The following is a 21,942-nucleotide window of genomic DNA, read 5'->3' as shown; positions in this document are numbered from 1 at the left end:
GAAGTGAACCCTGCACATTCAGCCTTCAGCACTACTTACATTGCACTGCGCCTGAAGGTCTCAAAAGTTTGGCTATCACTGGATTTGGTGCTGCCCAAACAGACTTGACTGCAAGTCCTGCAAAGTTTCCAGTTTACACAGGAAAACAGGCAGAAGGAAGGAAAAGAAACAAGTTAAATGACCTTCTAGAGTTCATTAGTGATGTACTCGGATTTATTCTCTTCAGAAGTAAATCAGTTTAATCACACCCCAATTAGTGCAGTTCCAGCAGGCAAGGACAGCTCCGTGAGAGTGCACAGAACAGCACACAGGGATTTGCTAACTCATCCTACGAGCTGCTAAAATGGCTAAACCCACTGAGAGACCACAGCTGAAAAATGAACCCCAAAATCCACGCTCAAACTGCAATGGAGCTGAGCAGTGAAAACTGTCTGCATGTCAGAGATGGAAACAGCAAGTCCAAAACCCTTCTGTCCACCCAACAGCCACCTGTATTGATATTTGTGCTGCCTTCAAGTCACCAAGGCTCACTTTGTACATCTGTACATGAATTGTGTGCATTTGTTACAGCTGAGCACACACAGTCCCTGCAGCAGAAACTCCCGAGTCTACATTTGCAAATCTTAAGCACATTTGACAAAGATCATTTATAAGAGGTCCCATAAATGAATAAAAAAAACAAATGAAGTCGAGGAAGATTTACCACTCTCAAGATGAAAACAGCCGTCACTGTTTGGACCATAAAAAGATCCACACAGTATTTCAATGCTAATTAGAAATATATTCCAAGAAATATTCACTACACTGCTGGCAGAGTTATTAATCACTTCCCTCCTTCCTCACAGATTTGTGTTATAAAGGCAAACCAAAGCAATAGGAACACTGAGACAATGAAAACACGCCTGTAGTTGCACAGCAGCAGTGCCCAGGGCAAGTGCACATCTGATTTCCTGATGGGAATGCTGATGGACACTAACTCTGCACTCGGCAGCTCCCTCAGACAAGGGAACAGCATCTGTGTGAATGGTGAAGGCACTGCCCCAAAACACCCACCACAGTTTCTGGCAACAACTCCCTTCACACCCCAAAAACTTCTCCAAGCTTTCAGTTGTGCTCAAGAACATTCTCATATTTGAGAAAAACGTTTTTAATGCTGTCAGATTTAGGAAAAGTCTGAACTCAAACTGCTCAAGTTTGAAAATGGTCACATTCAAACAAAAAAAGTTATTTCTCATATACATTATCATAAGGCAGGAGGACAGGCTGATTAGATGCTCTTGTGGCAGTTCCTACCCAATCCTTATTCCACGTGGGACTATGTACCTACATGCCAATAGGTCTGATTTACATTAATAACACAAAACCAAAGAGCTCGTGCCTATTACAGCAGCCAAAGAACACATTTAATCATCTAAAACATTCTTTATCCTCATAGACTCCAGTTCTTAAAAAATCCCCAGACATAAAGGGTGTTTAATCCCATGAAAAGACACACCTTTCTTTGAAAACCCATCTGCTCTAGGGAGGATAAAGCACACAGGGACAGCAGTGCAGTGACTCCCACCAGGGCTGGCTGGGAGGGGAGAAAACCAACAGAAGCCACAGTATGTCACTCTGCCACTGCTGAAAACTGTTAGTAGGGAAAGCACAACACAGGCACCAACTGTAAGGCTGTTTCCAGATGAGGTGAAGTTCAAACAAGGAAAGCCAGGGGGGCTCTGTCAAACCAGATGTGACACACAATAACCTTCACTTACAGCCCCTTCCAGGCCTGCCTCTCCTTACACTTCCCTTGCCTGTTTTCTCTGGTTTGCCTGTTTTTCCCCAGACAGGAGTACAGTGAAGTTGCCAAGCTGGTGTTCAAACCCCAAACTGGACCAACAAAAGAACCCTGACAGTGAGATCCTTCCCAGCAGTGCAGACCCTGCACGTTGCAGAGCTCTGCCAGGGGCTGTTTTTCTCAGCACCCTTACAAAGATTTTTAAGAGGCCGAGCTCTGATGTCCCATTTCTGACACCCAGGCTATAAAGTTCTCCCTCCCTGAGGAACAGCTCCATTTTCTGAGCTGTCTGGAGCACTGGTTGGTGCTGCTGAAGTCTGAGCACTTCAGAGTGAGCACACAGGAGCACAAGTTCCCATTTCCCAACGACTTCCTGGATATTTTACAATTGCTTCCCCTCAGGAAGTTGATTCAGTCTTTGCAGCTCCAACACCAACAATTCTCGTTGAGAGGTGAGTTGTCCAAGAATATTAAAAGCACATTCCTACAGCGCACACAGACCTGTTTCTGGCTCCATAACAATGGGTTTTTCTTCTGGCCAAACCTCTCACCCCAAGGAGAACAAGAAGGAACTGATCAGGTAATGCCCAATGCTTTTTATAACTCATCTGGAAGCAGCGGGATCTCCAATCACAAATGGAAAAGCAAGTCTAAAAGAAGTAATGGAATATGGAGTGAGTCACCACAAACATTTGGGGGGAAGGATTTCTTTCACACCACATTTAACCTGATGCTTCATGCTCCAAACCCCTATTTTTTCCTCATCTTTAAGGTAACAAATATTTCTTTTCAAAACAGCACATGCAACAGACCCTTTTTGTTCTGTTTTTACAAAACAAAGTTTTACCTGCCACTGATCTTACTGTGTAATATACCACTTACTTCCTAAAATTCCATCAGACTTATTTTCCACAAAGTGCTACACCTGAAACTAAAGAAATTAAATCACCAGGACTTTTAAGTCAGGATTTCACGGGTGGTGGCCATTCAGTGCTTAGCCAGGCTAAAGAACTGATCTATTTGGATCAATCTGTTAATCCTATTACTCTGAAAAACAAGAAAATGTAGTTTTCTTGTGTAATCCCATCCTCTGCTTGTTCTAAAAATAATCATTTTATTACCATAAACATCTCCCCCCAAAAATCCAGGCTGATAATTTTCAAGAAGATACCCTGTAATCACAACACCAAATCCTAATTTTCAGAGCAAGAAAGATATTTTATGTACCTCATCAGGCAACCACGCTGCTTAAAACCCATCTGTATTACTTTTAACATAATGTTATTACATTAGAAAGAAATATTTATGACATAAAATTACTTAATATCTGCGTCAAGCTGCTTTTGCGGAGAATTAACGTGAACGCTGCAAACACAGGGGAAAGTTGTTTGGGTGTTGATTTATTTTTTTTTAAACAACACACACTAAATGCTCTCGACTCCCAGTTTTCCTGTGTTGGGCAGACTAAGATGTGCTGAACAAAAGCCTCCCTAGCTGGGAGCTGCAGAGCTCTGAGCACGGGGTGATCCCCACTTCCCACACGCTCCTCTTCGCTCCCAGACTGGGGCAGGACACACAGTTGCCCCGATTTTCCTGTTCCTTATGAATATTTTAAGGTTGAGTGAAGTATCTCCTGAACTTCCCTCGCAGTAGCATAAAGCCTGATGTCTGTCAGGATCCAGCTGACTACTTAAACTCTACTTCCAGTGCTTATCCACTGACTTCCCCCTCCTGCTCGGATGAATTTCTTTTAAATGTCAGGCTTGTCCTGCCAGAATATTTAGTTATGCATTAATATAAATGTTGATTTTAAAGCAGGCAAAACTTTAAATATTTAGGGTTTTTTAAAAAATCAGCTATAAATGATACTCTGTGTTTAAACAATATTTTAACCACTTGGGCAGAAAATATCAGATAACATTAAACAAAATTTACAGGAGCTAATGGGTCAGGAATTGCTTGAAAATGAGATCTCAGATTTTGTAAGGAGGGAGAACAGTGATAGTTTCTAATAATTTTTTTTCCAACTTGCTCTTGGAAACCAAACCCACATGGGATTAACATCATCACTAAGTCTTTCAGCAAATAACTACGAGCTGTTTTGCCATAATGTTATCCAAACCTGCGGGTGTTTATCGGTTTAACTTGGCCCAGGATGAAGGCTGCTCATCCTTGGGACATCTCCAAAGCTCCTTCACAACCTCCAGGAGTCAGCAGGAACAAGGACACCCTCTTGCCCCGAGCCTGAGTGACTCAAAAGCGGTGGTTTCACCGTGGGCTCTTCCCAGGAGAATTTGCTGTAAATTGGGCAGCAGAAACACTCTGCTGGAGCCTTGGGAAGGCCACACCGTTACCTCGACACCCCACCTGCAATTCTGAGCCAGCAGAGACACCAACTCCGAGCCCTGCTCTGCTCTCCATCCAAGCAGTTGTGAAACAGGGCTGGGAGCAGCTGCTGAGGGAAGAGAACACCGAGTGCACCCGGGCCAGAAACTGGGGAACCCGGGACGGAGGCAAGAGGGAGAAAACGGGATTTACGTGCCCAAGTCCTGTGCCCAGAGCTCTTAACGTTTGAGAGATTAATGGGAACTACCCAAGCAGCCTGGAAGTGGCTGAGCAGGGAGCAGAGGGAACATTAGTGCCAGGCCTCAGTAATTGATTGGGTTTGCTTGCACGCTCCATCTTCCCCCTCAAACTACATTTTCCCTGCATATGGTTTCTCTTTCTGCCACTTTTAAAGTGATTTATTCTTTCAAAAGGGGAATTAGGTCTTATTTTGATCAAATATTTAGGACCTTTTAGACATTAAAAGCCACAGATTACAAAGAAAGAAGGGTCAAAACAGTAGAGGCAGATTAAAATTGAAGATAAGCCACAAATATTGAAGTCAGGAATGAACAAACAACTAGCAAAACAAGATTCAAAGAACTAAGAGGCTTATCCGCCCTCCTCGCAACGTCTGGCTCCTTCCTGCTAAATAACTGCTCCCAGATCTTCCCCACACAGGAGCTGATGAAAGGGGTCTGAATATAGGTCAGCAAAAGCCTTTTGGATCCAGCTACAGACACTAATTAGATCACTTTCAGTTATTAAAAAAAGAGAAAAGGGAAAAAACCTCCGAAACAAAGGGTTTACCCCTCAAAACATCCCGAATTTCTCTTTTTTCTTTTCTCTAATTGGCAGTGGCCTTTGCTTTCAAGGCAGCTGATTGCTGCCCCAGCTCTGAAATTGTCCCCAAGCACTCCCCAAACACAGCAGTGACCACGCTAAGGAAGAACCTCCAGCAAAATTAAGGCTCAACAACATTTGCAGCAACGCACAGAGACATGGGGGGTCTTTAAATATGTTTTCAAGATATAAAAGAATTCTTTAGTTTTACTAAGAGAACACTGACTGTTTTGTTTGACGCTGCCAAAACCCACAAGGCAAAAAAAAAAAAAAAATCTGATTTTTTTTCCCCCCCTGAAGTATACAGTATAGCTCAGTTCATACAGGGCTCCTTGTACCAGCTTGTTTATGCCTTCTCTCCTGTGAAACAAGCCTTTATGTCTCCATAGTGGAAAAACCCACTGGTTTATATCCTTTTCAAGATGTATGCAGCCAATTAAATTGTAAAGTAATACCTGTTTCAAAGTCTAACTCAAAGAAACGATACATTCCTGGCCTGGGAGCAGAGCCAAGGAGGTCACCTTACACCCTGCGGTCACGTGAGAATACCCAGCTCTTGGAATTCCATATTTTGATTTCCATGTAAAGTAAAACGGGGAGACTGAAAGGAAGAAATATTGTGTATTCTCTGCACACAAACTGTGCTCGTTTCTCAAGTGATAAAGTTAATATTCCCAGGAACAAGAGAAGACAGTTCAAGAGTTCAGAGTGATTTCAAGCCATTCAGAAAGACTCAGGGAAGTGACAATTGCTGGTAGCTCCGCACTTTCCAGAACAATTTTAGTGATGAATCAACTATTATGTGACCAGACCATATGCATAAGAATGGTGTAATCTGCACCAAACAACAGTGCAACAACACATCACAATAAAATCCACTTGTCAAAGTAACAAGCCAAGTAGATTTATCTCCATATGAAAACTGTTATGAAAAGACTGGCACATTTTAATTTCTACTTTTCTTCCAAACAAACAGCCTGGAAACAGCAGAGCAGCTACTGGAGAGGGGCTGCACCAGAGGAGGACAGTGCCCAGCCAACTGCTACTGCAGTTCCACGTCTGCAGAATTCCTGGGAGTTCACACAGCAGCCCAAACAGGTGAGGATCTACAGGAAAAAGATCCTACAAAAGGCAGCAGAAAGCTGCTAAGGAGAACAAGAAGGGCACACAGGTATAAACGGGCCAGGATTTGCCAGCGTGACAGAAAGTGCAGCTCAGGGTCCCCATCAGGGCCCCGTGTCACGCTCCTGCCACAACATCCTCCACAGCTCCAGCAGTGCCCACGATTCCCATAACCCAGTGGTGCCCACGGTAAATCCTGTGGTTAGACAGGCAAGCAGCACAAGGAACTGCCCCTGCTGCTGCCAGCCCAGAGCACCTCCCCTGGCCCAGGTTATGGAACAGCACCACAGAGTGGCACCTTCTCCCTGCCCCTGAGCAGCTGCCCCAGCACCACCACGTTCCGCCCAGCCCACCCTTCCAGCAGCCCGACTTCCTCTGCAGAACGACCTCACCAGGGGCTCTGCTCCTCGCTCAGTCCCCCCAGCTCAGCTGTCCTGGGCTGCCCCACAGCAAGGGACGGGACAATTTTTAAACTAGTTTTACCCGGGCCTTTGAGCCAGTATCAGACTTTATCTGAATTTAGCAGCACAAATGTGTGTGCGTGGTACCCTCTATCTCCAACTGCTGCAATTTAAAAAGCAGCCTGCAGTTCCCATGCCATGGAGATTTTTTGGATGGGGTATGGAAGTCTAGTGAACTCACCAAAACAAGGACTTTGATATTTTTGTGACATCTGTGTCTGACAAGTTCTTGAGTCAAATTCACAGGTTGTTTTCTTCTACATTAGTGAACGTAATTACAGTGTTTTCTGTGGAGCTTTCAAGACACAAGGCAGTTCTGTGCCACATTCCCACAAACCTCTCTGCTTTAATGTATTAAAAACTGTATTGTTTAGCCCACATGAAAAATCCTTGCAATGACTATACATTTAATAAGCTTGATTCCTTTGTCAGATCCGTTCCATGCCACAAAATTAACACCCATGTAAAAAGACATTTTTCTACCTGTTTCTCAAAATAAAGTCCCCAGATCACAGAAAAGCTAGAGGCAGAAAAGTAGTACTGAAATCCACTTTTGTTACAAAAAAATTTCTTCATATTGATTAGCTGCTCAGTGTTCACAGAAAGAATTGACTTAATATTGGCATCATTATAAACATCAGTGAGATTCGTAACACTTGTCAAGCACAGGCTACATCAAAGAGCTCCAACACTGAGTCAGGGTTGGATAAATAACATCCAGAACACACAGCTCCATTTCCTTGTAACTTAGGCATAATCCAGTATTTTGTAAGGTTTCAGAATAACATCATAACTTTAGCCTCAGAAATGCAAAAATTTACTTTTTTGATATAAGCCATGTGTGAAATCAGTTGTGTTCACCGAAACATAATTTGAACATATTTACATCTTCGAGGCTTTTCTGCATTTGACTTTGGGTTAACAAAATTCACTTAGCTCTCATGGTATATGTATTTTTCTTGCCAAGATGCAAAAATCAGGATTTATTTCGCTGCATAAATCCACAAAGTAGCTTTTCCCCGGGAAAACATTTGCAGGGCAAGTGTGCATTACGAACAATAACCCAGAAAAACTGCTGCTAGGAATTGGGAAAGCTTTGTCTTTGACAGGCATCATGTTGGAAGCAGTGATTTGAGTTCTTAATCCTTCTAGAATTTATCACCACTAAAAACTTATCGTTTTGATCCTCCCCCTCAATGCCCAAGGCTGGCACTGGAGAGGCACAGCAGGGCAGGAGTCGCTCCAGGTGAAAGGTGTGACCTGGTCCTTTGTGCCCAGAGTCACAGGAAGGTAAATAAAGCTGCACAAATCCATCCTCATCTCTTTCCCACACCACAAGTGTGAGTTCTCCCTCCTGCCCATCCCGGGAAGGACAATGTGTGCTGAGTTCCCCTCCTGCCCATCCTGGGAAGGACAATGTGTGGTGAGTTCTCCCTCCCGCCCATCCCAGAAAGGATGATGTGTGGTGAGTTCTCCCTCCTGCCCATCCCAGAAAGGATGATGTGCCAGGTTTGAGTTCTCCCTCCTGCCCATCCCAGAAAGGACGATGTGTTGGCTGTGAGTTCTCCCTCCCACCCATCCCGGGAAGGACGATGTTCCAGGTTTGAGTTCTCCCTCCCACCCATCCCGGGAAGGACAATGTGCCAGGTTTGAGTTCTCCCACCCGCCCATCCCGGGAAGGACGATGTGCCGGGCTCTGGCCGCTCTTCCCAGGGCAGGGCATCCCAGCCTGGCTCAATCCCGCTCCATGGATGGCCAGCAGCCTCCCCGGCCCCCTGCGGCGGCCTCAGACATTCCTGTGCTCTGTCAGGCAATGAAAATATCCCGGCAGGATTAGAGCAGGCCCGGGGCACAGCCCCGCTCCGTGACACCCCAGCCCGGCCGGACACGGGTGTTGGGCTCACAATGCCGGCCGTGCCTCCGAATTACCACCGTTCACAGCGCGTCTGAGCCTCACACAAATTAAGATCTCTCCAAACCCTCTGACACTCCCCCGTTCCCGCAGGAAGTGCTCACGAGGCGAGGCAGACTCCTTGTACCCGGGGAAAAAAAAAAAACCAACGAGAACAAGCAAAATTAGAAAGCAAAACTTCCCTTCCTATTTCCAATCCGGGCACAGGCTCAGCCAGCGACTCTATTCTTCTCCTATTCAACACCGTACCGGAGCGGTCAAGGGTTAAAGTGGTTTTAAAAAAGCATTAAGAAAGGAAAAATATTTTTCCTACAATGAGGAACACTTGAGAAAGGCTCGGAGCACCAGGCTAACAAAGAAAACAGCACTGAGGAAGGAGGCCCTCGCTACGGCATTCGGGTTTGGATTTTGCATTCGCCTCCCTCGCCAAGTAAATATATTTAAATAAAACTATTCCACCCCAGTGTGGCTTCCAGGCCACATTAAGGTAGTAAGAGTCTTATAATTACACTCTCCTTCACACATTTAAAAGCCCTTTCAATGTTTACTTGAAAAGCTAATTGCTGACAGCTAGAAAGAGCATAAACGTGATCCCTCACAACCCTGGGGTGAGGGGAGTATTCTGCCCTCCCCACCCTAATCCTCGGGAGCCCTGCTCATGGAGCAGCTCCAGCCTCCTCACAGAGCCTCCTGGATGTCCAGCCAGTAGCAAAGCCTGGAAAAGGGGGAAAGGGGGCTCAGGGGGAACCGTGTTGCTCTCTGCAACTCCCTGACAGGAGGGTGGAGCCAGGTGTTCCAAGGGACAGCAGGAAACAGCCTCGAGCTGCCCCAAGGGAGACTGAGGTTGGATATTGGGGAACATTTCTTCACTTCAAGGGTTGTCCAGCTCTGGCACAGGCTGCCCAGAGCAGTGGTGGACTCCCCATCCCTGGAGGGATTTAAATGGCAGGTGGATGTGGCACTTGGGGACGTGGGTTAGTGGTGGCCTTGGCAGTGCTGGGGAGCCATTGGACTCAGGGATCTTAGAGGGCTTTTCCAACCTAAACAATTCCATGACTCTTTGTCTGTGTGTACATTATCCATCTCAAACACCTTCCCACAGACACCGTGGGCTGGGGGATGCAAAAGGAAACAGGATTTTTTTCAGGGTTGAAAACAAAAGCCACCAGCAAACAGATTCATACAGAGAATTTCTCCTTAAAACTCCAACAGGGATTTTAACTACAAGACTTACATACAGTTTCCTAATTGCTATTTAAGTTTAGCTTGTGGTTGCCACAAAGCAGGTTATGGCCACATTCCAGAAGTACACTCTAAAAATCTGTATTTTTGTGCAACAAAAATCACGAAGCAAGTTCAGAAAGATCTTACATGATATTACAGTCGTGCTCAAAAATATCTCCAAGTCATCTGCACAGTTTCTCAAGAATTTACAAGCTTAAAGTAACTGTCCTATTGACCAGAGCAGTTCCCATTTTCTGTGATAGTTCAGACCACCATATTTCATTTTTTTAGTCGAGTATAGTTAGTTAAATGCTGCCAGATGGCACAAACAGTTCTAAACAGACTTCCACCATAAACATTTTTTATTGATTGTTTTCTGCAAAGCAAAGTTTGAAAGTGCAAAAACATATGTAAAGGAGAGAAATTAAATTGGGTCCAGTTCTACCTTTATAGAGACAACAAAGTTAGACTCAGGGATGAAAAAGCCACAGCAATTAAATACATATCCCAGCAATGTTTCTAATTTTATCAGAAAGTTCTGAAAGGTAACTTAGTAGTAACTTGGGAGGTAAAGGCTGAGGGAAGGCACTGCAGGGTTTACCCTGGGAGGGAGGGAGAGAGGAGTTGAGCTGAAAGGACCATCAGCCACCTCCCCAGAATGGTTTATTAAAGCAAGAGCCCCAGCATCAAAGCACATGATAAATAATTAACGTGCAATGCCTTTGTGATAAGCTACTGAACTTGAGCTTTCTCCTTAGGTAAATGATTTGTAAATGCAAATTTGTCCAGCTGCTCCTTTCCTGCATCAAAAGCCTGCTCAAAGATAACATTTATGAGCTTTTTGCCAAATATTTACACCATCTTAACCAGGTTCTGAGTCATGTATGTGCTCATTGGTAGCCTAAAAAGCAGGTCAGTTACAATTTAAAAAATTGAAGGGTTTGGGTTTTTCAAAAGCTGTTTTTTGCCCACCAGCCTCTGCATACTCACACTTTCACTTTCCCAGTTCACAGTGAGCAGTGACACACCCACAGACACATTTCCAGCCAGTTTTGATCCACCTTCCCCCCCCCCAAGCACATCGGAACACTTGGAAGCCAAATATTACATCTTTTAGAACAAAAGCATTTAGGAAATGACACCTCAGAACGAAATGACACCCACACAGCCACCACTGAAGGCCGTGTTAGAGCCCTGGAAGGGCACATGAGGAACTGCAGCATTGATGCTTGTGATTCCAACTGCTCCAAGAGCCTGCACAACTGTAACAGTCACTGTCAGAAAAGGCAAAAGAATGAATTAAATGTGGCTCTGCTTTGACAGCGATACCCACTCTGGTCAGCATCCAACACGTGCCTGTCAATCAATCCCTAGGGAAACCGCCTGAAGAGCAATTCTCCAGGTGATGAAGCAAAAGCTGTTCTTGGTACTAGAATTCCAAGACTCTGCCTAAAAAGCTGTAAGAGCTTCCCAACAACAGCAATATTCCTGCTCACTGGCAGAGAATGGGTAACAGCTCCTCGCCCACACGGCCCCTCTGGCAGCCCTGCAGGAATAAGAAGTCCTGTTTCTGAAGCCACTAATAAGAATGTTTGAAGGAAACGGGCGAGAACATCCAGGACACTTTCCTGGCCACGAGGGAACAGACTGTGGCCCCACTCCACCACCTCCTTCCAGGTGTTCTGAGTGATGCCACGACCTGGACATGGCAGTTTTCCAGAGGTCTGTGGTAACAGGCAATGCCAGACAAGGACCACACAGCCAGGAAGAGGGAATTACGACGCATGCATCCATCTCTCCCTCGCTGAAACCAAACCCTACCTTTTTTCTGACACCTTAAGACAGACTTAAATCTGTCTGAGCTCCTTGAGTGCATTTTGTCACTTAAAACCATTTCTTGGTTTGTTACAGTTTTTAAAAAAAGACATGTTTTCAATCTTTGGGCCACTGATAGAAACCAACAACTCAACGTACAAAGCACTTTTGCTTAACACAGCTGACACCCAAGACTGCACAAGTTACATGAAATGAGATGCCAGCAACACAGGTAGTTCACTGAATGTGTTGTGATTTGAGGTTCATTGACCAATTTGATCCAGCTGCTCTGCATCCCAAAGGAATCCCAGTCAAGACAGGCAGTGAATCCAGCTTTGCATTTGGTAATGATTCCACCAGGCACTCGGTACCACCAGTAGCAGTGAGGCAGAACCTACGAAGGCCAATTACTATTTTATTTTCTTTCTTTTAAATGCACACTGTCACCTCCTCTCCTCCACTCCAGCACTCACACACAATAACCAACAGCCCTTCAGCACACAAGTTAAGAATGATAAAGTTACTCACATTACAGGAGCTAAATTAGATTTAAGCAATCAATATGCTCCATATATATATTCATCTGTAATAACAAACGTGCAGTTGATAATCTTTCAAAGTCTTCTGCAGACACAAGAATGACCTGCATAGGCTAAACTTGGGGAAAATATTTTTTTTTTAACATCACAGGAGATAAAATAAAGGCAAAAATTTATTTCTTACAGGTCGTTTTAATAAACAAGGAAAGGACAGGCCTGAAAATGCTACACTGAAGTAACAAAGTCTGGGCAGGATGCTAAAGCAAAGATGAAATTCCAAAGCACGGGTTCAAGCTCTGCTACGGAGTCACAACCAGTGGTGCCCCCACAGCAAGTTCCAGAGTGAACAACAAACAGGACAAAGCAAACTGCACATGTTGATCAGACCTAGCACAGACATTTTCAGCTGCCAGCACTGCTGGCTTTCTCCCTTTAGACTGTTCCCTCAGGGAAATTAAAAACTGGCAACAACAGTGAAGAAAACAACTGGAAAACGTTACTTCAGAAAACCAGCACTGGTTTACCTCTGGGTAAACTGACTGGGCTGTCAGTGCTGTTACCATGAGCACATGAGATTCCAATCAAGCTGAGCCAGGAAAAGCCTTTAACCAGCACTGCCTAGAATGCAGAATCTATCAGATCCTGCTCTGGATGCCTCTGAAGGCTGGTTCTCCTCCTTCCACATTCAGGAATCGACTTCTCTCCCCTCCATTGACACGCTGTGGTGTTGCCTTGTGGATTCTGCCTCCTCATTACAGGCCAGACCTGCAATATTTACATCACCTACAAGGAATACTACGTGTGTGTACTCACAACACACTGAAAGGGCAAGAACACAGATTCACACTCAATGGCACAACTGGAAAACCTCAGCAGTTCCACGAGGACACTCCATTTTCTGTAGCTATGGTTTGTGGGGGTTTTCTTTCATCCACTTCTCAAAAAAGTTACACAAAACCGCAGCACAAATGGTTACCAAATGACTGCAGATATCTCAGCCATCTCTGACCTCACAGCATCCAGACGTTTTTCCAAAACTACCATAACTTCAAATAAGGAGATAAGTGAAAAGAATCCATAGCAACAAAAGAACAACTACAGAAACTAAAATTAAGGCTCTGAAGACCTCAACTAGGTATGAGCAAACAAGTACATGTGAAGATTTGGATAAATAAGCTATTTTACACTTCAAACAGAAGACAAGTTGTGTCAGATTCTAGAAAAGGAAGCAACCTGGGAAAATGATGAGGGAGGGCTGTCCCACCCAAAATCTGCGGTGCACTCTCTAATAGCCCTTAATCCTAATAAAAATAGTGTCCCATAAAATGTGCTAAAGTTGCTGTTGCAAACAAGTAACAAAAGCTTGCTGTGCTTCCAGATGTAACCCCCGGGACCGTCCCTTTCTCAGCATCCACACCAGTCACGGTGCATTGGACCCTGCAGTGCTTGGGACAGGTGGGTCTATCAGCCTGATCATTTCTACCTTTTACTGCTCCCTCCTTAAGCAAAAAGGAGTAACTAAGCCCTGTCAAAACACTCTCCCCCTGAACTGCTCTGCTACACCCAGACAGGCCACAGTGCAGGAAGGGAGCAGCTTTCCAGTCCTGAACCTGCCCCAAGCTACACTCCCTGAGTGCCCCTCACCTCCTCACCAGCCTCCCAGGATGGGAACACCCCCCAGCATTTAATTTCAACATTAATTTTTCCCTGAGCAATGTCATCCTGAGCCATTAAACCAGCTGGCAGAGTCCTCAGCTGGGGGCTGGTCTGGCTGCCAAGGGTGCTTCCCCTGTCCCTTCACTACTGCATTGTCACACTCTACAACACCTGGAAGTTTTCCTTACACTCCCAACCAGGTTTCCATTCAGTGTTATCCTTACAGGATTTCATTACTGGTACAGGGATGGTTTTGCAAGTCCTGGCCCCCAAAAGCTACAATACAGCTGTTAGAAATGATATTCCATGCAAGGCAATCATCCTTAATCAAAGTTCCCTCTGGACTTCAGCAAGTGAGCAGGGAGTACATCCAAAGAGCTGCCAGGCCTCTGTCCTTTCCTGAAACCACAACCTGATGGGCAGTTTTGCATTTCTTTCCTCAGGAATAGGTATTTTAAGATGAAACCTGCAGCTTTATTCCTACTTCAGAACCAGACAAACTAATGAGATTCCAGCGTGGGAAAAAAGTAACAAACCAAAACCGTAATTAAAGCTGAATTGAGAATTCATTACCAATCTGAAGATAAAACTTTTATGAAACATTTTATTAGCAAATTCATTGCAAACCAATAATGCTCACTTTCTGACAAGTTTCAGTCTGTATATCTGGAATCTATATGCTGTAATACATCATAATATTAAATATTAAAATGGTGACATGAGACACATGGTGTGTTTTGTTCACAGTGCTTTTCACACTCATATTTTAAGCCAATCTCTCCCCCCACCAACAGAGCAGTCTGGCTTCCCTGTGCTCATGTCTCCCTCTCCCTTCTGCCAGCACAAGGATTGATGCAGGAGCACAGCAGAGCAGGGAACTGATCCAGTCCTCTACATCCTCCACAAACACTCAGGAAAGCCAATGGAAGGGCACAGCACACAGGTCCCCCTCCTTGCAGCGGCACTGCCAGCTTGAAACACTGAAACTAAACACCAAAATAGGATTAACATTCGGCTACAACTTCATCTGGGCTGTGTCTCCTATCTGCCCAAGCACATTTCTCATAAAAGATTCACAGATGGATAGCGAAACACCTGCGTTTTCTGCCAGGCGAGCACCGCCAGCCCAGCACTGAGAACTCCAATCCCAACGGCACTGGAGCGTTCTATGGACTGCTGAGGGGTCCTGCCACGGCAAAACCAGCTCTGGGTGCAGTTTTCTTTATTTCCAGTTCTTTTAGAATTCCTCTCTTGCCTGTTTTCCAACAGGAGCGTTTGGCTTTATAAACTGCTTTTGGAAATATTTCATCTCCTTGTTAACACCCAGCTTTCCTCTCTGCTGTGTACAACAACACTGCAACAGCCACTGCTTTCAAACAATTATTTGATTATTTACAAACCATGAGGATGTGGCCCTTGGGGACCTGGGTTAGTGATGGACTGGGCAGTGCTGGGGAATGGTTGGACTCCATTATCTTGGTGGGCTTTTCCAACCTAAATGATTATTTGGTTATTTCTTTTAACCAATGTGACAGTAACCTCTTAAAATTTTCAAGACGAGCTGTACCACACTTCCCAATACTCAAGAGATTTTAGAAGTCATGGCAAGTCTCATGACTGAGCTGACTTTCAGCAGCCTGTTCTACTTTCAGGAGGAAGAATTTGTGGCTCTCCCTTCCTCCCTCCAGTTACATTGTAAGGTTTCAACTCCTGAACCGCAGAGCCGTGTTAAGAGGAGATGTTCAGGCTCATTAACTACAGAGGAAAACTGAGAAAGATGAAGCTTATACAGGACTCAACTCCATCTCAGCCCAACTGGAAGCAAGCTGTGGGACCATTACACTGCAAACTCGAGGATGAAAAAAACCTGGAAGTTGCCTCCAAGTGCTCGAGCCTGTTAGTGATGGCAGAACACAAAGGTGGCTCTGCCAAAAGGAAAATAAAAGAGGAGTCAACAGGAACAACACAATCAGAGCTACAGCTCTTACTTCCAAGACAACTTAGTGAGAAGTGCTGTTCTAAATATACAGAAAAATACTGTATGTATTCATAGTGTCATATAAACATGAAGACAAACTGAGAGTTACCATGACTCAAAATATCACACTGAAGAACACATGAAATAAAGCAAAACTCTTCTAGAAAAGCACCCATTAACAACTGCCTGGAAGCTACATGCAGAATATGAAATAAATGGAAGCTGTAGAAAAGCACAATGTCTCTTCAAAACTAGATCAAGTCTAACTTAGATATGTCAATAGACAAACACCAGTTAAGCCTCCCCTGGTCCAACCCTCAGTCCTGAACGTCACACACACAGCAGTGCAGTGACTGCTCCCCTCCGGGTCAGCAGCAACACTGGACACATGTCAGAAGAGTTAAAAACACATCAAACACGGGAAATTTATCAAAGTATAATAACAATAATGGCAGACAAGTGCGCTGGCTACTGACACAGGCTTTGACCCACTGTCACAAATCGTGACAGCTTCAAGTCATCCAAGACAGACATCAGACAAAAGCAAGGTAAAGTATATTGAGAGTCCATATATATGAGGCAGAATTAAAGACCCTCAGAAGTTATCCACCCTTCTGTGGCAAAGAGAAAGTTTAAAAAACACAAATAGGTGGTAAAGTCCAACAGAGCTTTACTGATGGAACACCGAAACCCCAAAGGATATGAAGGACGTAGGTGACTGGAAAACTAGGAGAGTGAAAGTTTTAGGGATCAGTGGGCAGAATCACAAAACCATGTGTTTTTAAGGCAATAGTAAAATAAAACATAATAAAACAGAGTATGATTCCCCTCCTGTATGAGCAACTTAATTAAATCTGAAGGACAGCAGTATATTCAATTCTCTGAACAGACAGATGAATTAGTGGGTAATTTAATCACAGAACAGTTTTTCCCCTTTTAAAATATCTCTGGACAAAACTTTATGACCAGAGGATACCAAAAATTACCAGCAAGTTGCTACGCTTTGATGAGACCCAAAAAAACTGAATCAGCAAAATCCATGCTATCAAAAACCAGGCATATGAGCCAACACCTCTGCAGTGCACTAGGAAAAAGAAGATCAATAGATTGAAAAAATTAAAGTGAAGAAATTCAGGGTAAGCAGAAGATCTGAATGCCTTCGTGGTACCCAGCAGTGAGCCAGCTGCACCAACGGCTTCAGGCACAGGGAAGTCACTGCCAACGTGGGCACAACAACACGTTTGCAGGGGGAAAAGCTCTCTGATGTACAGCTCACTGGTTCTGGAACAACCTCACTCAAGACAAAGTTTCCTACTGAATAACTGTGAATGTAAAGAGGAATGGGAAAATAAAACATTGTCACACCACAGATGCCCAGTCTGTTCCTTCCCAAAACCGCCACAATCGGTCCTGGTCACGTCACAACAGCAAATCAAAGCTGCACTGGGAAAGCTCAGAGGTTGCAGATAAAAATCAGTGAACACCATAAAAAATTACCTAAGTTTATGTATTTGGAGCCCAGTGAGTTCCCAGGGTAGACAGTCCCTTCTGAACAGAACCTTTAGGGATTTGGTTGTCTTTTTTTCCTACCAGTACGTCCAATCCCGAAACATCCAGAAGCAATAAGTGGAATGATACTGTAGTCATGGTGTAAAAAAAGAAAATTCCTTTTCCTTTACAGTAATTTGCTACTTAAGCAGATTATTAACAGGACATTAAATGATTTTCATTAAAATTAAACTTTAAACCTCTTCACTTTCTACAACTCAAACTTCTCCTGGTTGTTACACACTCCAGGGAACTACCCGAAGTCCCAAGAAAGTTGAGCAGCAGGACACTGCCAGTTCCTTCACTGCCTTTAGGAAGGGCAGATTTAGTAAGAAAAAAACAAATCTGTTTTAACTGATGCAAAAAGGATTTATCATGAATTGATAATCTGCTTATTTTGTAAAATTAAGATACTCTTCAGCATGAATGAAAACGGTAAAAATCCCTGGAAATTAAAGCACCTAATAGACCGTATAAAGCTGGGTTTCAGTTTTCCTAGAGAACCCTGTAACTATACACATACAAATGGTGCTTATCTATTTATACGGAATTAATCAGGATTACCACTTTCATCTTGGCAGTTTCACTGGAGGCTGAAATCAATAGCACTCAATCAGTAAAATATGACTGTTGTTTCCACGCTGCTGAGGAATTTTCTCTATTAAGAACAATTTTGCCTTTTTTAAACTCAATAGCCTCAGGTATTATATTTAAATATTGGAGGCACAGGGGTGTATTTCATCAGGACAATCCAAAGCAGCACCCCCTGAGTGCCTGAGACTGTTTCCTTTCCACTGGCTGACATCCCAACACTAGCACAGATTCCTTCTAGGAAACCAGCATTAATTAGTTATTAGCAACAACTCCAGTTGTATCTCCTCATAGGCAATTCCAAGTGACACTTCAGACATTCTGCATCAATAAAACCACTGCATGTTTAGAAAAGTTGGCTGCAAACACATCGGCAACATTTGACACACCAAGTTATCCCCATGAAACTTGTGATGGCACAAAAACTCACTTTCAACCCCCCCCCCATCACGCTCAAGTTGATGTTGCCCAAGTGAAATGTTTTTATAGCTCGAAAGCAAAGGTTAAGAAACATTTTGTATTGCTCTTTGTGGAGTTCTCCTAAACTCCCACTCCATTTCCACACACTTATCACCCTCCTCCTCTTGGCCAGGCAGCAAACTCCAATTAGGTGCCTGCAGAGTCTTCAGACCTCTCTGCAAATCTTTGCTTGAGGGTTAATGTCATGTGAATCACAAGGGCATTTTATCATCAGGAACAACCAAATACTCTGATTTATACATGGAAATATCTACCATATGTAAGTTCCTTACTCAAACTGATAAGTTTGCAGGAGGTAACTGAGCCAAGGGATTTTTTTTTTTTAATGACACTTTTTGTTTGCTGCTTTTCCCTGTGATAAACATTAGGCACAGGTGTGTACACACACCCGACAGCTTTTAAACTGAAGTGTTAGTTTACTAGGAAAGCTTCATAAGCCAGTCAGGTAATTTTCTTAGATGACTAATGAACATGCAGTGCAAAAGCCATGCAACTTGTCCATATGGAATGGGAATATCAAGCGGAGAGACCGGTGCTCGGCTGACTCGGGATGTAACCGAGACCTGAATATTTCTGCTCTATTTTTAACCAGCGATATAATTAGAAATAATCAAGGAGCACACACCAAACAGAAACAAATGACGACCTCCTGTTTCCAGGGACCCCAAACGATCCGTGCTCCAGCCTCAGCCCCCCAGGAGGAGCATCCCTGGCAGCAGCACCTGGGAGTGGTTCCCACCACGCCGCTCACAGACCCCTCCGGTTCTGGGCACCTCGTGCAGCTCCAGGCCCACCAATTGCTAATTCTGTTCCACCAGGACTTCCCAAACCGGCAGTTTATCCTCTAGCAACAAAATACATATCGATTCCAAGGACTTTGAGAATACCAGGGAGAGACAGAACAAATTTCCTGCTTTTGAATAATCTCATTTGCAATCTTAATGGTGTATATACAGGCTATCACAGCTTTCCTGTTAAAAATTGACACCAACTTCATTTTTATTCCCAATAATGCAATCCCTTATAGATCCGAGTTTATACATAAATCTCAACTCAGTAACAAATAGTTAAGATTCAGCAGTTAGATTTAACAAAACAGGCAAGATTTAGCTTAATTTGATGCTTCTTCCTGATTTTTTTGGTTTTACTCCCTTAGCTAAGTGAAACATCGTCCTAACTCTAAAATCAGTATCTCATCTCACCATATCTGCAGATCAACCAACTAGACTGAAAAACACACTATTGTTTGCAGACACACAAATAAATGAAGTTATACAGCTTTTTTTCCTAAAATAATTCAGCTGCACTCTTTTCTTCTTCAGAGAGCAATGACCGGCTATTTATAGATGGGATCAAATGTCCCTCCAACACACACAGCTCCATACAAAGAACATGGGCTTCCAAATCTGCAACTTCTGCTCATTTATGGCATTTTTATCCACACCAAAATGCCAACATGGTGGGGTTTTGCATTAAAAACACAGCAAGCAGCACTTCACTCCTGACAAGCAGAGCTGGGAGTCTCACAGCTGAAGCTCCACCTGGACCCACAAACTTGGTGTTCCTCTGCCTCTCCAGCCCCCAGCCCAAGGAGGCTCTTCCCAACATCCTAAAGAGATGAAGCTTCACCCAAAGCATGGGACAGAAGACGTGGCACTGTCACCCTCACATCTAAAACACCAAGGGGAGCACTTTCATGCCATGGAACATCTCTGCCTGACTCCCTCTCCTACGAGCAGGGAGGGACTTGCCACAGGATCTCCCCTACCCTGTGCTGATATAAAAGCATGTGGAATATCCCCTATTTAAGAAAAAATAGCAGCAATCAGGTGGGAAATAGTGTGAATTAAGATGAAGTTCTTCCACCACACATGAGTATCTCATCTTCACTGAGAACCAAGAGAGCCTCTCCCTCCCTCTAAAGACCAGGTACAAACACCCTGAGGTAGGGAAAGCCCAGCTCCTGGTCCTCAGCAGGGATCCCACGGGACAGCACCCATGGACACGGCATAAAGGCACCTTCCACCGGAGAGAAAGAGGAGAGGGGGAGTTCAACAGAGATTCCCATATTTCCACAATGATACTTCTAAATTCCTGCTCCAATGAGGGTTTTATTCTGCGTTGTTTCAGCACATCACTCCCCCTTTGCAGACTTAATTCACATATTTGGCTCCAACAGACAGAACTTCACCTGCCAATTTGATTTCCTCAAACCACAAAGGATTGTTTTAAACTAGCAAAGAACAACCAACACAACCATAACACCAGTGAGCTGTCAGGAGAGCAGGAATACCGGAAAAGAATCATCACATGGCAAGATTTTAAACATAAAAAAGTATCTTAGCTGTTACAGGTACTTTGTAGATCTTTGAATCCTACTACAATATTTAAAAAAAAAAAAAAATCTGCTTCAGGCCTGGAATCTGCAAAGCTTAGAGTGTGTAAGAGAATAAATAAATATATTCCCTGTCAACAGGAGTCACCACACATGGTTCCATCAGTAGTGTCCAAAAAGAGAACTACTACAGACATCAGTGCCTAATGTGATTCGAAACAGAACAATTACACCATTTAATATCAGAGTTTAGCCATTTTTACTTTGCCAAGTTACTAAAAATCACTCATTTGACCAGCGGTTTTTTCCAAATTCCATTTGCACAGATCTTTCTCTTAAAATACCAAGATTCAATCAATCTACAGGGGAATTTTTATTTTTTTTTTTTAAATCCCAGCATTCAAGCCCAGATTTTCTTTCAAGCTTCCTACGAGCTTATTGCTGGCAAGGAGGAAAAAAGAAGTTACTTTTTAAAGCCAGTATTTGGCAAAACGAGCAGATAACATCGCTGCAAAGCTAGGGAGGCTTCTACGGTATTAATAGTCTCATGTAAGGGCTTTAGAGAAAGCCTTCTCCTGCCTCACCTGGGCCAGACTGCGTTTTCCGTAGCCTATAAAGAACCGGGATTCAATCACGGATCATTAAAGGTAACAATGGTAAAAGGTGTGAGAACGACCGCGGCTGAAACGCTGCCAGACCGCTCGTTTCTGGGCGACTGCGGCAGTTCCCAGGCAAGTTCCCCTCTGCCCACAGGTTGCCGGTACCGAGCCCGCGCCGCCTCCAGCACCGCTCCCGAGCCGGGACGGAGCCCGCCCGCCCTCGGGTGAGCCGGGAGCTGGGCGCACAGGTGGGGGACGCCTTCAGTGCCCGCAGCCGGGGCTCCGGGTGCCCCTTGTTCGCGGGGAGGCTCCGCCGGCGCTGCCCGAGGCGCGCAGTGGCCCCTGGCGGTGCCCGCCCGGGCGGAGCGGAGCGGGCTCAGCCCCGCGGCACCGCTCGCCCCGCCGGGGCCGCCCCGCGCCGCCCCCGCCCCCGGACCGTCCGCGCCCGCCGCCGCCGGGGTGTCCCCCGCGCTTACCCGTGAGGAGGCTCCGGGAGCCGCTCCGCGCGGCGGGCGCGGGCTGCGCCAGGAGAAGGGCGATGCAGAGGGAGCCGAGGAGCCGCCGGGCTCTCCGCGCCGCCATCGCTCCGCTGCCCGCGCCCGGCAGCCGGGCTGCACCCAGCGCCAGCCCCTCCCCCGGGGGGCTCCTCCTGCCTTCCTTCGCTGCCGGGCGGGCTGAGCCCCGCGGAGGCGGCGGCGGCGGGAGAGCGGCGGGCGGGCGGAGCGGGCGGAGCG

At 45.0% G+C, this 21,942-nt stretch overlaps 1 protein-coding gene across 10 annotated transcripts in view; it reads right to left on the bottom strand.

The window, feature by feature from the left end:
- NEO1 (neogenin 1) overlaps positions 1-21,922 on the bottom strand; it is a 171,693-nt gene extending 149,771 nt beyond the window's left edge. For 9 of the 10 annotated variants that reach the window (XM_027723608.2, XM_027723640.2, XM_027723580.2 and 6 more), the window contains exon 1: positions 21,685-21,922. In XM_027723608.2, the coding sequence (XP_027579409.2) occupies positions 21,685-21,790 (106 nt within the window). In that variant the 5' untranslated portion in view covers positions 21,791-21,922. The remainder of the gene's footprint in view (positions 1-21,684) is intronic. The other variant, XM_027723571.2, reaches the window with a different exon arrangement.
- Positions 21,923-21,942: the final 20 nt, after the last annotated feature.

The sequence above is a fragment of the Pipra filicauda genome, unplaced genomic scaffold (genome assembly GCF_003945595.2).
Source record: "Pipra filicauda isolate LSUMZ 115617 unplaced genomic scaffold, ASM394559v2 scaffold287_size946512_pilon, whole genome shotgun sequence".
Classification (NCBI taxonomy): domain Eukaryota; kingdom Metazoa; phylum Chordata; class Aves; order Passeriformes; family Pipridae; genus Pipra; species Pipra filicauda.
The sequence above is the reverse complement of the archived record's forward strand: the minus strand, read 5'-3'. Positions and strand labels throughout refer to the sequence as shown.